This window comes from Urtica dioica, chromosome 2 (genome assembly GCF_054948205.1).
Source record: "Urtica dioica subsp. dioica isolate 48M chromosome 2, U.dioica_male_clone48M_v1_H2, whole genome shotgun sequence".
NCBI classification, from domain to species: domain Eukaryota; kingdom Viridiplantae; phylum Streptophyta; class Magnoliopsida; order Rosales; family Urticaceae; genus Urtica; species Urtica dioica.
This window is the reverse complement of record NC_142757.1, coordinates 25,114,452-25,127,310: the sequence shown is the minus strand read 5'-3', so window position 1 is coordinate 25,127,310 and position 12,859 is coordinate 25,114,452. Positions and strand designations below refer to the sequence as shown.

General features: G+C 37.9%; 1 protein-coding gene across 1 annotated transcript; it reads left to right on the top strand.

The window, feature by feature from the left end:
- The first annotated feature begins 2,909 nt into the window (after window positions 1–2,909).
- Window positions 2,910–3,239, top strand: LOC149404219 (uncharacterized). Its single transcript, XM_089607452.1, has one exon. The coding sequence runs from the start codon at window positions 2,910–2,912 to the stop codon at window positions 3,237–3,239; it is 330 nt and encodes a 109-aa protein (XP_089463578.1).
- The last annotated feature ends 9,620 nt before the right edge of the window (window positions 3,240–12,859 follow it).

Here is a 12,859-nt window from a genome sequence, read left to right as displayed (position 1 = left end):
ACGACGAGATTGCCATAATAGCAGGATGACCACATATAGCCGGCACGTCTCGAAGGGCACAAAAAAGCTACATCCGAGAAGCAGATGCACATTCCTCCTGGGTAATGTTCACATCAAATGTCAGACCGAGCAAATTACCTATAATTGAAAGGGAAGAAATTAAGTTTTTTGACGAAGATGGGAAGTGGGTACAATTCCCACACAACGATCCGATTGTAATCAAAGCAACGATCGGAAATCATGTGGTCGGCAGAATACTTAGAGATAATGGTAGCTCGGCCGACATTTTGTATGGGAAAACCTTTGAAAAAATGGGTTTAAAAACCAGTCTACTCACTCCATCTCCAACACAACTTTACATTTTTATCGGAGACGTTGTCATGCCGAACGGTGTAATTTCCCTTTCCACTTACTATTGGAGAAAATGCCAATACAGCGACAGTCAGTGCTAGTTGGGTTGTGGTACCTGGTTTGTCGGCTTTTAATGCAGTAATCGGAAGGCCAACCTTGCAAGAGCTTGGTGCCATAACATCCGTAAAATTCTTAACCTGCAAATTTCCAACGAAGCATGGCGTCGGAGTGGCAAGAGGAGATCAAAAGGTCGCTAGAAGTTGCTATTCGGACTATTTAAAAAACAGTCAGAATAAATGTGGACATCCGGTTATGATGATTCAAACTGATAAAAGTGACTTGGACCCGCGTTTACCAAATAAGAATTACGTCGGTCGTGGCGACGGCGTGGAATTGGTCGTTCCAGACAAGGCACAACCAGAGAAAAGTCTGCAAGTTGGAAAATTCCTACATGAAGGTATTAAAGCTGAACTAATCTCTCTTTAAGCAAGGAATTTAGATATATTTGCTTGGAAACAGTCAGACATGGTAGGGATAGATCCCAGTCACGCTTGTCATAGACTAAATATTGATCCAAAAGCAAGGTCAATTAGGCAAAAAAAAAAGGCCAATGAACGCTGATAGATACAGATCGTTGAAAGAAGAAGTTGATAAACTTATTTCAAATAGGTCGATTAGAGAAAAAAAAATATCCTATTTGGCTTTCCGATCCCGTTTTTGTTAAAAAATCGAACGGGAAATGGAGAACTTGTGTAGATTTCACCGATTTAAATAAGGCATGTCCGAAAGATTCGTTCCCTATGTCAAGAATAGACCAGTTAGTCGACGCTACGGCGGGTCATGAACTTTTAAGCTTTACGGATGCTTATTCGGGATATAATCAAATTCCCATGTACGGTCCAGATGAAGACCACACAACATTTTTGACCGATCGGGGTCTATATTACTATACCGTAATGCCATTCGGTCTAAAAAATGCAGGAGCTACTTATCAAAGACTAGTTAACTTAATGTTTGTCGACCAATTGAGAAAACACAATGGAAGCATATATAGATGATTTACTAGTTAAAAGTAAAAAGGCGGAAAATCATATTGCGGACTTAAAAGAAACGTTCGACATTCTAAGAAATTTTCGTATGCAACTTAATCCACTAAAATGCACCTTCAGTGTTTCTGCATGAAAATTTCTCGGATATATAGTCAATGAAAGGGGCATTGAAGCCAATCCAGCAAAAATCCGAGCTCTCATTGATATGAAGCCACCAAAGGAGCATTAAAGAAGTTCAAAAGTTGATTGGATCCATCACGACGTTAGGAAGGTTTATTTCTCAAGCCATAGATAAAAGCGTCAGATTTTTTGATCGCCTTGAAGGCTTAAAAAAATTTGAATGGACCGAAGAATGTAACGAAGACTTCAAAAAACTGAAAGAATACCTTGCATGGCCGTCTCAACTTGTAAAAGTTCAACAAGGGGAACCACTCGACATATACTTGGCAGTGTCCTAGCATGCTGTAAGTTCGGCCTTAATTAAAAATGAGGGAACAGTACAGCTGCCGGTATACTATACAAGCCGACACATGGAAGATACAGAAACAAGATACCCAGAGTTGGAAAAACTAGTTTTAGCCTTAGTAATAGCTTCTCGAAAACTTCAGCACTATTTCATGGCACACCCAATTAAAGTTCTTACCAATTTCCCTCTTCGCCAAGTGCTCCAAAAATCGGATACGTCAGGTCGGTTGATGAAATGGTCGATAGAACTCACTCAATACAACATCAGTTACGAACAAGGACCAGTAATCAAAGGGCAAGCGGTTTCCGACTTCTTGGCGGAATTAGCATACCGACCAATAGAAACTCCCACCTGGGAATTATATGTCGACGGTGCAGCAAATATCCAGGGATCGGGCGCAGGAATTGTCTTGTCAGCCAAAGATGGTTTTCAAATAAGAATTTCACTATGTTTTAAATTTAAAGCTTCAAATAACGAGGCCGAATATGAAGCCGTTATACATGGGCTTGAATTAGCAAAATTTTGCGGAGTTAAAAAAATAAGTCTACTCGGAGTCTCAACTGGTAATTAACCAAATCACAAATGAATTTCAGGTAAGAGGGGCGAGCATGATGCAGTACGCTACCAAAGCACAAGCACTGGCCGAATGTTTCGAGCATGTGGAATTCAAACAAATTCCAAGGGAAGAAAACACCAAAGCAGATGATTTAGCAAAATTGGGGGCAAGTTCGGCCAATGATACTCTGGAACAGCGAATCATAAATATCACTCTTCCAAGCATCAATACTGTTGATGTCAACATGATTGAAGAAAAGGAATCTTTGATGACGCCGATTATTCAATTTCTCAAATTCAACGCTCTTCCGTCAGACAAAGCTGAAGCTAAAAATCCTAAATAGAAATCTGCTTGATATATCATGCAAGGAGATTCGCTATACAAAAGAGGATTTTTAACTCTACTCATGAAATGTATCGATGGCGATGATGCTGAATATGTGATGAGAGAAGTGCATGAAGGGATTTGTGGAAACCATAATGGTGGAATGGCTCTGGCACAGAAAATATTGAGACAAGGTATTTACTGGCCTACTGCAAAGTCCGGTGCTAAGAAGTATGTTCGCGAATGCGAAACGTGCCAAAAGTTTGCTAATATATCAAGAAAGCCACCTACTAACCTAATCAACATTGTCTACTCAATACCATTTGTAGAGTGGGGAATCGACTTGATCGGACTAATGTCGAAAGGGAAAGGAAGCTGTAAATACGCAGTCGTAGCCATCGGCTATTTCACAAAATGGGTTGAAGCCGAACGCCTCGCATGTATCACTAAAAAGAAAGTAGAAGCATTCGTATGGAAAAATATTATCACCTGATTCGAAATTCCCAAGAAAATAATTTCTGATCACAGGACACAATTTGATTGCAAGCCATTCAAATGATTCTGTGAAAAATATGGGATCAACAAATCGTTTTCTACACCAATCAGACCACAAGCAAATGGATTGGTGGAAGCTATGAACAAATCCATCAAGCACAGTTTGAAAACAAGGCTGGGAGATTTTAAAGGCGCATGGGTAGATGAATTGCCATGAGTTTGGTGGGGGTACAGAACTTTAAAACATTCATCCACGGGAGAAACTCCCTTCTCGATGGCATTCGGCACTGAAGCGATGACCCCAGTAGATATTGGCGTAAATACTCCTTCTTGGGAAAATTATGCCGAAGAGGTAAATAACGTTAACCTTAGAGCTAATCTTGATTTCTTAGAAGAAAAAAGAGAAAAAGCAAAGTATTACAACTTGTTTAATCAGGCAAGAATCGCGCGTTATTTTAACAGGTCTATCCGATCAAGGGGATTCAAAGTATGCGACAAAGTGCTCAAGAAATTATTTATGCACACGAAAAACCAAACAGATGGAGTGCTCGGCCCAAATTGGGAAGTCCCATATACGGTCATCTCAAAGCTCGACAACGGCACGTATAGGCTAAGTCAAGGTGGAAAGGAAGAAAAAAAATACTTGGAATGCCGAGCATCTCATCCGTTTCATCCCATAATTTGTGATTATTTCCAATCAAGGCCTATGGCCAAGTTTATTGTAAAGTCAGACTTGTTTAAAGTTCAATCAAAGCCATTAGGCTAGTTTGTTTGTAAAGGCGATGAGCCGAAACATGGTTTTAATTCAATCAAGGCTCGCATCCAAGTCATTCTCAAAGTTGCCAAAATAGGCAGACCTTGCATTTTTATACCCATTTTAAAAGATACACTTTTATCGATTTAAAAGATAAAGGCTGTTAAAGTCCGAGCCACAGACATTTGTCTCAAAACAAAGAAAATAACAAAGAAATAAAAGATGATCGGAGGATAGTTGAATATTACAAACCAAACAAAAAAAGGGGAATGATTTAATCATCTTTCTGGGCCGGTTGCTCCTCATCGACATGTTCCGAAGAAAGCGTGGGTTTTTCAACCTGAAGAGGTTGTGGGTCGGACGAGTGGGAGTCGGTAGTCTCTTGGGACGCCTCGACATCATCCAGGTCGGATACATCCAGACTTGGATTTTTCATCTTCAAGCATTCCACATTCTCCACCTGACCAAGATAATAATACTTGCCGACCTCCTCCTGAAACTCTTCGGATGCATTGAAAGAATCGACATCTTCATCGATTTTCTTCTGCATAACAATTTTTGCATCCTTCCACAAGCCTCTTATCTTGGCCCTCGCATCTTCTGCCACTTTGAATTTGTCTTCGGCCGCTCTAACCTTTATCTCCGCATCTTCGGCACTTTTCTCCAAAATTTTGACTTTGGAGAGAAGATCCTCATGGCTAGCTTGAACCTTCTTTAAATCTTCGGAAATTTTTTCTCGGTCTAAAAGACCATTGATAAGTTCCGATGATAAATAGGAGAAGTCGGCAATTTTTATATATCTTTAATATAAAAATTCAAAGATAAAACTATACTCGGTACTTACCAAAGAGAAGCAATCGGTAAGACGAGCTGCTCTAGCAACTTTGCTAAGAGAATCAATATTGGCCGTGTCTCTCATAGTCGGCGCCATCATCATAAAATTAAAAACAGAAGTCAAATGATCTGGAGCTGTAACCTCCGACACTTCTGTCTCTTTAATTGAAGGGGATCAAACTGGAGATTCAGTCATTGGAACTTCGTTGTCTCTCCTCGACCTTTTTGGCAAAGTTGGATTGCTCGGACCTGCGTTCGCACTTCTCTTGCTCGGTTTCATGTTTGGCGGTTTGAAACCCTTTGGAAACGCAAAGTTAGCTGGCAACACAGGAGTCTTACCCATATCTACAAAAAATGAAGACAAAAACACGATGGTATATCAATATCAATAAAATTCAAAATATTATAAAATAAATAAATTGCCATAAGCGTGAGGGTTGGCGGGATGAAAAGCCCAATAGTATCTAGAAATATTATCTGCCGACCATAGCGTAAGAAATGATTGGGAAGGGGCCGGCGGATCCGTTATACAATCTATTTCACCTAAGTCAGACGTTGAATACAATCGTTCAAAGGTCGAATAAATAGTGGGGATAGGATATCTAGTATGTGGTAAATCGGACACTCGAATAAAAAAGAATTTTTCCTTCCATTTCTTACAGCTACTCGACAAATCTTGAATCAACTGAAATTTCCTACTTATGGTGGTCAGGTTGTACCAACCATTATAACCGGGATTCAACTTGAACTTATAAAAATGTTTTATAACGGCTTGTGAAGGATCCCGACCCAAATATTTCCTCCACAATATTATCACACATATTATAATCCTATATACATTTGGATTTAACTGTGTCGAAGCTAAGTTGGAACTCCACAAAACCTTCTCTATGAAAGGGTGATCAAGAGGAAGACCGAATATTACCCTCAAAATAGACGGATGAAAGGCTACGAGTCTCTTGGGATGGGAATGTTGAAATTCGTTTTCCTGGGGGGCTATTAATTCTATTCTCGAATCGATTGATACTTTCTTCCTAAAATTAGTCAGATATCTTTTGGTTTAGATTATAAGTCCGAAGATTTCCTTTCTAAGATTTCCTCGGTATAAGTCTAAGAAGTCTGATCATCCGTCTTGTCATTCTCGGAGAGAGGAATAATAGGTTCAATAAGAATGGAAGGATTTCAGTCTACTTTATCTACTGAAGAATCCGAAGAATCCGAAGAACTAGAATTCATACTGGAATCCCCACTAGAAATTTGAATTTTTTCCCGAATATTAGATGAAACAACTTCCCCTCGGCTTAATTCATTAATATCCAAAGCCGCAAAACCTAAAAAAGAATCGGAATCAGTTGACATGGTCTATCCTACAGAATTTGAGAAGACGAATTAATTTTTAAATCTTCATGACATTCGGAATTTTCCCTAAGGCGATCGGTATTTAAAGTTTATTGCTATGCATGTATAAAATTACTAACCGAACGACAAAATGCCGAATGCTTCCGAGAAGGACGACTGATTCTGAAGAAGGAGAATGCCGAAACATCTCAAATGAGTTACCTATATATATATATATATATATATATATATATATATATATATATATTCATTAAGTGAATATGAATCGACAACGAATTTGAATCGAAAGAATTCGAATCGACGCAAATGAAAGCGTCTTCGAGAAGCCTCAAAGATCAACGCTGTGGATCATTTAAAATTCAATAAATTATTTGATCTAATGGTCAATTCTGAACCGACGATTCACCAAATTTTCAAAAAGGTAATATAATAGCTCCAACAAATTGAAAATGTTTTGAAATTTAAAACTTTGTATTTACAGTTTTCGCGTTCGCTCCAAAATCACAAAATTCCGAATAAATAATGTTTCTCAATCATTCAAGAACGCTAAGAAACTGGGGGGGGAGGGGGGCAGTGTTATAATCAGAATATTAATAACACCGAACAGACCAAATAAAATACCGACCAAAGGTATTTTATCACGAGAAACGTAATGAAGCATAAGTTAAGCTTCAATGCCGATTAAGTCTAATAAAAGCTTCTCGGCATAATAATAGACGTCAAGATAACGTTTACTTGGCCACGTAAGCATAAAAGAAACCGCAAAATAACTGAAGGAAAGTTATTTTGTACAGTTACACAATAACTGACATAGGACGTGGGTCTGTTCAACCTACTTTGAGGGGGAAGATATAAAAGGAGTGAAGAAGGAACAAATGGGGATATAACTGCATTTTGATAAAAAAAAAAAAAAAAAAAAAAAAAAAAAAAAAAAAAAACTGAGAACCTTTCGTGAGAGTTGGGGAATAGAGATTGGAGATAGAAGCGTAAGCCATCGTCGTATTTTAAATTATAGTTGATATATAATGGGTGCATCCCCGACGTTGTTTCTAGTTAAATAGATTAAATACAAAACAGATAAGTCTAAGTATAAAAATTTCAAAGTATGTCCTGTGAAATTATACTCTGACCAAAATATTTTATGATAAGAAAGAGTTTTATTTAAACAAAAATAAAACTGGAGAATATATGCTAAAAAACAACATCCATTCGAAATAAAAAGTAGTAATCGGTAAACTTAGGGTACAATCTCCCGACCTTGTTTAGATTAATTTCATTAACTCCAAAACAAACATAGAGAAGATAGTAAAATATTAAATAAGTTTGTTTTTTTTGAAGTAAGTTAGCGTCGGTGGGATATTTCGGAGGGAAGACATAGTCTTTTATTAACCCCCAAGCTTAGCCTCTTATCGGCTTGGTGACAAAACTTCTCCGATCCGTTCAACTCATTTATTAAAAACTATCCTAATCATATTAGATAAGTTACATATAATAAATGAAAGTCCATGATAACCCACAAAACAATTTTTCAAGATATATCATACATGGTAAAGCAATTAATTAAACAAGCATGACAAAACATATATGGTTTTGATTCGGATTGATCGTATCCTAATTGATTCTTATAAATCTAACTTGATGAACTCAATCACATTAGTTCATGGATTCTTGTTGAGCACATTCTATGTCTCAAGTGAAAAATAAATCAATGTCAAAGATTATTTATTTTTCCATTGTTGTCAAAAAATAATTTAATGATTAAGGCTCAATACAATTGGCCTTTGAAAAAATAAATCGATGTCCTTGATCATTTATTTTTCATGTTTTAAATAAAATCTATTAGGGCCCAGCCAATATAAATAATTTAAATAAAACATAAAAAAATTATTGTTTTTTTTTTATAAAAATCGGTTTGGGCCTTTTGGGCCCAACCGGGCTCACGGCCTTTGACCCGGTCGAATCCTTGAGCCCACTTGCCAAGTTAGGGCTGGAAAAGTTAGCTCGGATCAAGAGCCAAGGGGGCAAAAAATTCGAGACTCATATCTAAGGGGTAGGCGAAATTTTGTGACATTGATGTCACAAAATTCGTCTTCTTCGTCAAAGGTGGATCTCTGGAACTCCGATGGGGCTGTCCTTCGGATCATCATCTCATCTCGCAGTGGGTAGTCAGCCCTCTGAATTTTACGACGATCGGATTACAGCAAGTATTTTAAATAAAATTACAAAAATCATATACCCTTTGAATTTCGGGTTTAACAACAATTCTAGAAAAGCGAGAATAAAAAATCTACAATCAACCACGAATGACAATTCACATATCATATCATACTGAATTGAATGAATAACATATCAGTATATAAATTCATAAAAACATACTAAAATTAATTATTAGAACGAATCGATTAATTACGTAATCAACTAGCTCTGATACCAGTTGTTGGTGATTAATGCACTTTAAATAACCAATTAAATGCGGAAAAGAATAATTACGCTAACAAGAGCTAATTATTAATATGGTTATTAATTAAGATCTAGATTACTTAATTAATTAATCATAAGAAACTTCATCAAGCAGCCATATCATATAAAAGACGAGTTTAAGAAAACTTACAGTTTTAGTCTCACGAACTGAAAGCTTTCACAATCCGTCTTCGTCTTGAACGTACAAGCCTCCACACGATCAGATTTGAAACTCCTCCTTCCAGGACTCGATGTGATGACACCAAAGTCTTCCGAAACGTAATCTCCGAGGAAGATAAGACAAAAGAGTGGGCTTCATTATATCTCACCAGATCTGGAAACGGGGTGTTTCCGATCTTTCTCTCTTATTTCTAAGAATGGAATTGAAGCAATTCCGATGGGAAGTAATATAGGAATTAGGTCGGCACACTCATGGGAGAGAGGCCACGAAATTCCTTGGCAATTCGGTTAAATTTTGATTCACATCAGCCCTCTTTATAGCAGTTTAAAATGTATCTTTATAGAATATTCCAGAATATTCTAAAAGATATTATTTCCTTTTATTGTGTTCACACTAGTCGATTAAATCTCAGCCATTGGATCTCAACAAGTGAATCCTATTTTTTTCTCTCATCCGTCGGATCAGTATCTAGGATTTTATTTTATACAACAATATAAAATATTTTGCTATTGAGAAAATCTAGGAAAAAATATTCTCCTAGATTTTCTCCTAAATATCCTCCTAATATTTAGCCTAAATATTAGGAGAGAATATATGAAAATATATCACCTATTTATTTTCCTATATTTTAGGAACAGAAAAACCGAAAAAAATACTGGTTATCACACCAGTGCAAAAACGTCCAACACCGTAGGGGGGTAGGCGATTTTTTGCTTTTTCAAGGCCCAATAGATTTAAGCCCATTAAACACTTATTTACTTGTCCAACAATAAATAATAAGTTTATTTACTTGATCTAGTAATAAATAAATAGTTTTACTATAAATATTAATTTAATTCCCAAAATACCTTTTTTGGAATTTAATGTTGTCAATCACTATTACAGCAAGTGAGATAATAATAATAATAATAATAATAATAATAATAATAATAATAATAATAATAATACATACTATTATATTAACGTTCTTATCCGCCTTTATTGAAGCCGAATCGGGGACGATGGACCTAGTAGTACACTAGTACAATTAATAGCATCAGGTGCGACAAAAGTCGCACTTGAAAGCATCAGTGTCGCACCTGAAAGTATCATCAGGTGCGACTTTAGATGCGACAAAGTCGCATCTGAAAGTGCGCACCTGATGATTTTAGGTGCGACTTGTCGCACCTGAAAGTCATCACTATCAGGTGCAACATTTTAGGTGCGACTAGTCGCACCAAACGTCGCACCTAAATATCCTCAAAAATAAGTTATTAAAACGGGAGTTATAGTATCAGATGCGACTAGTCGCATCTGATACCTTCACGGGAAAAGTATCAGATGCGACTAGTCGCATCTGATAGTAATTCCCCGCGAAATATTTGGCGGGTTACATTACAATCAGATGCGACTAGTCGCATCTGATACGTTTCCCGCGAAGGTATCAGATGCGACTAGTCGCATCTGATTGTCTGTAGTTTTTTTTTTTAAATGCTGATTCTAATAGAATCAGCCTATTAAATATATAAAAATTATAATTTAAAAAATTAATTAAATAATTTTTTTGTTAAATTAAATAAATAATTTGAATAATATTAATTAGAATAATTATATAAATAATTTAATAGAAATTCTAATATTAAATTCATAAAATTTGATAATTTACGTTCAATAAATTAAAAAAATTACAATTTATTCTTTTTGTTTCCCTTTTTCATTCGAAGTCTGCCAATTCTGGAATGCACGGCCTCCTCTTCCGCCAGATCTTGCTCGTGCGCCTGGGTGGCCTGATGCGCTGCCGCTCGAACGATGTCGCTGAAATTCTACCGAACCTGGCGTCTGATCAGCATTTGGCATTGAAGCGGATGGCGGCGTCTGAACATTCGGCATTGAAGCGGATGCCGGCGTCTGAACATTCGGCATTGAAGCTGATGGCGGCGTCATCCCAGGGTGCATCATCGCGGGGGATGTCTGCATGGGAGACGGATGCTGCTGTGTGTAGGCAAAGAACTGTCGCTGAAACGCCTCCATCTGAGCTTGTTGTGCGGCCAACGCTGCTTGTAGCTCGCTAATCACTGGATCTGGAACGCGCGTCGATGAAGAACCTGAGGACGAGTGTCGTCCTGAGCCTGAGCCAAGAGATACGAGGATCTCGGGATCGAGGGACCTATCCCGAAATACCAATCTCGACGTTGCCCGAGAACAGTATCCATCGCGTACTGCTCCGCCTGGTCTATGTCAAACGTTTGGCCTGACTCCGCTGCTTGTCGCTGCATATCCTCGACTTGAGTCATAATTCGCGCCTTCAAACATATGTTAAAAAAATTATTAAGATTATCGAAACTTGATTATTAAGTAATTAACACAAGTAACTTACAAATGCTTGTTGCGCCCAAGCTGTCGTCCAATTGCCTTGATCATCTTGATGTTTTTTCTCCCACGTGTTTAACGCCGAGGTCAAAGTCCCATCTTCCCTACTCTGCAGTTCTTATGAAAATATGAGTAATGTATTTATTGCAAAAAAAATATTACAAAATTAGAATAAACTTACGTTCAAATGTCGATGAGCCAAAAAAGAAATCGACCCTTGTGTGGACTTCGTTTTCTTGTTCTTTGAATTGTCTCTGTTGCGAGTAGACTTTTTCTGCACATATTAAATTGCGTTATAATTCGATTTCATAGAAGATAACATAATTTTTTGAATTATACATTACCTTCCAATCGTCAGTTGCGAACTCCTCTATCACCTTCTCCCAATCGTCTTTTTGATATCCTTTTGGGATTTCTTTCTTAGCGACATTCATTTGCCCACAACATTTTCCTAAGAAAGTCCCTGATAATCTAGACTTTTGGTTGCGCCTCATACGCTTTGCATCGCGAATGATAGTTTGGTAAATCTGATGACGATAGCAATCCGCCGGAAGCAGCTCCTCGGTCTCATCATCCTTGTACACGAAAGTGTACTCGGAATGAAGTGCGCTCAGAATATTGCCCAACATTTGGGGCGTCACTTCGTTCCTATCACGAAGTGTGACCGGGATATGTACTTTCACCAAAGCGCCGACACGGTTGTTGAATACTCCTACCTTTTTTATTGTTTTTCTTACGTCTTGGTAGAAAGTTTGGTTGGTTGGGTCATACCTAACAACTTTCGCTCCGGGTACCCCAAGCGCTGCTTTTGCCGAAGTAGACCCGGTTGTTGTTCCCCTTGTTTTCTTAGGACCTTGGGAACCCGGTGTCTCTTGCGGAGACTCATCTCCACCTGCTCCTGAATGGTGTAGCGGAGACTCATCTCCACCTGCTCCACCTGCATCTGACATCCTGTAAGATGTGAACAATATTAGTAAATAAATATTAGTTTTCTGTTTAAAAAAAACGTGGACGGCACCACGGATTTTATTATTAACAAACCTCACATATGGCGGAGGAAAACCGTGGTTACATTATATAGTAAATAAACATACAAAAAAAATATTAATCATTCATCATCATCTATGCCTATAATGTTAATATCATCTTCTATATCGACATCAACATCTTCTCCCTCAAAAACGACCTGTCTCTCATTTTCATCATCGTCTTCTTCATCATCGTCAACGACAGTCACTAACTCAGCTTCATCGATTTCGTGTCGATGATTCAAACGCTCGATGTTTGACAACTCTATAGTCAATGGGATCGAGGCTGAGTTGGAGGGGTCAACTTCAGGAATGTCCCAAATCCCTCGATGATTGCATTCTTGGACGATTTCCCAGTCGCCGCCTTTAATAAGATCTTCGATGTAAAAAACTTGTTTCACTTGAGTCGCGAGTACGTACGGCTCCTCTTTAAACCACTGTTTCGCAGTATAAGCACTCGTTTCTCCAGTAGTCTTATCGGTGTGCACTAGTCGGTTTGCATGATACTTGTCACCGTACCAAATGCATTTGAACAATACAACACTACAGTTCTGCCTATAGTTCACGACGATGACGTCTTCCATTCGACCATAGTAAGTGAAATCATCCACAAGTACACATACACCGCTATTTTGAGTGACTCGTTGATTATC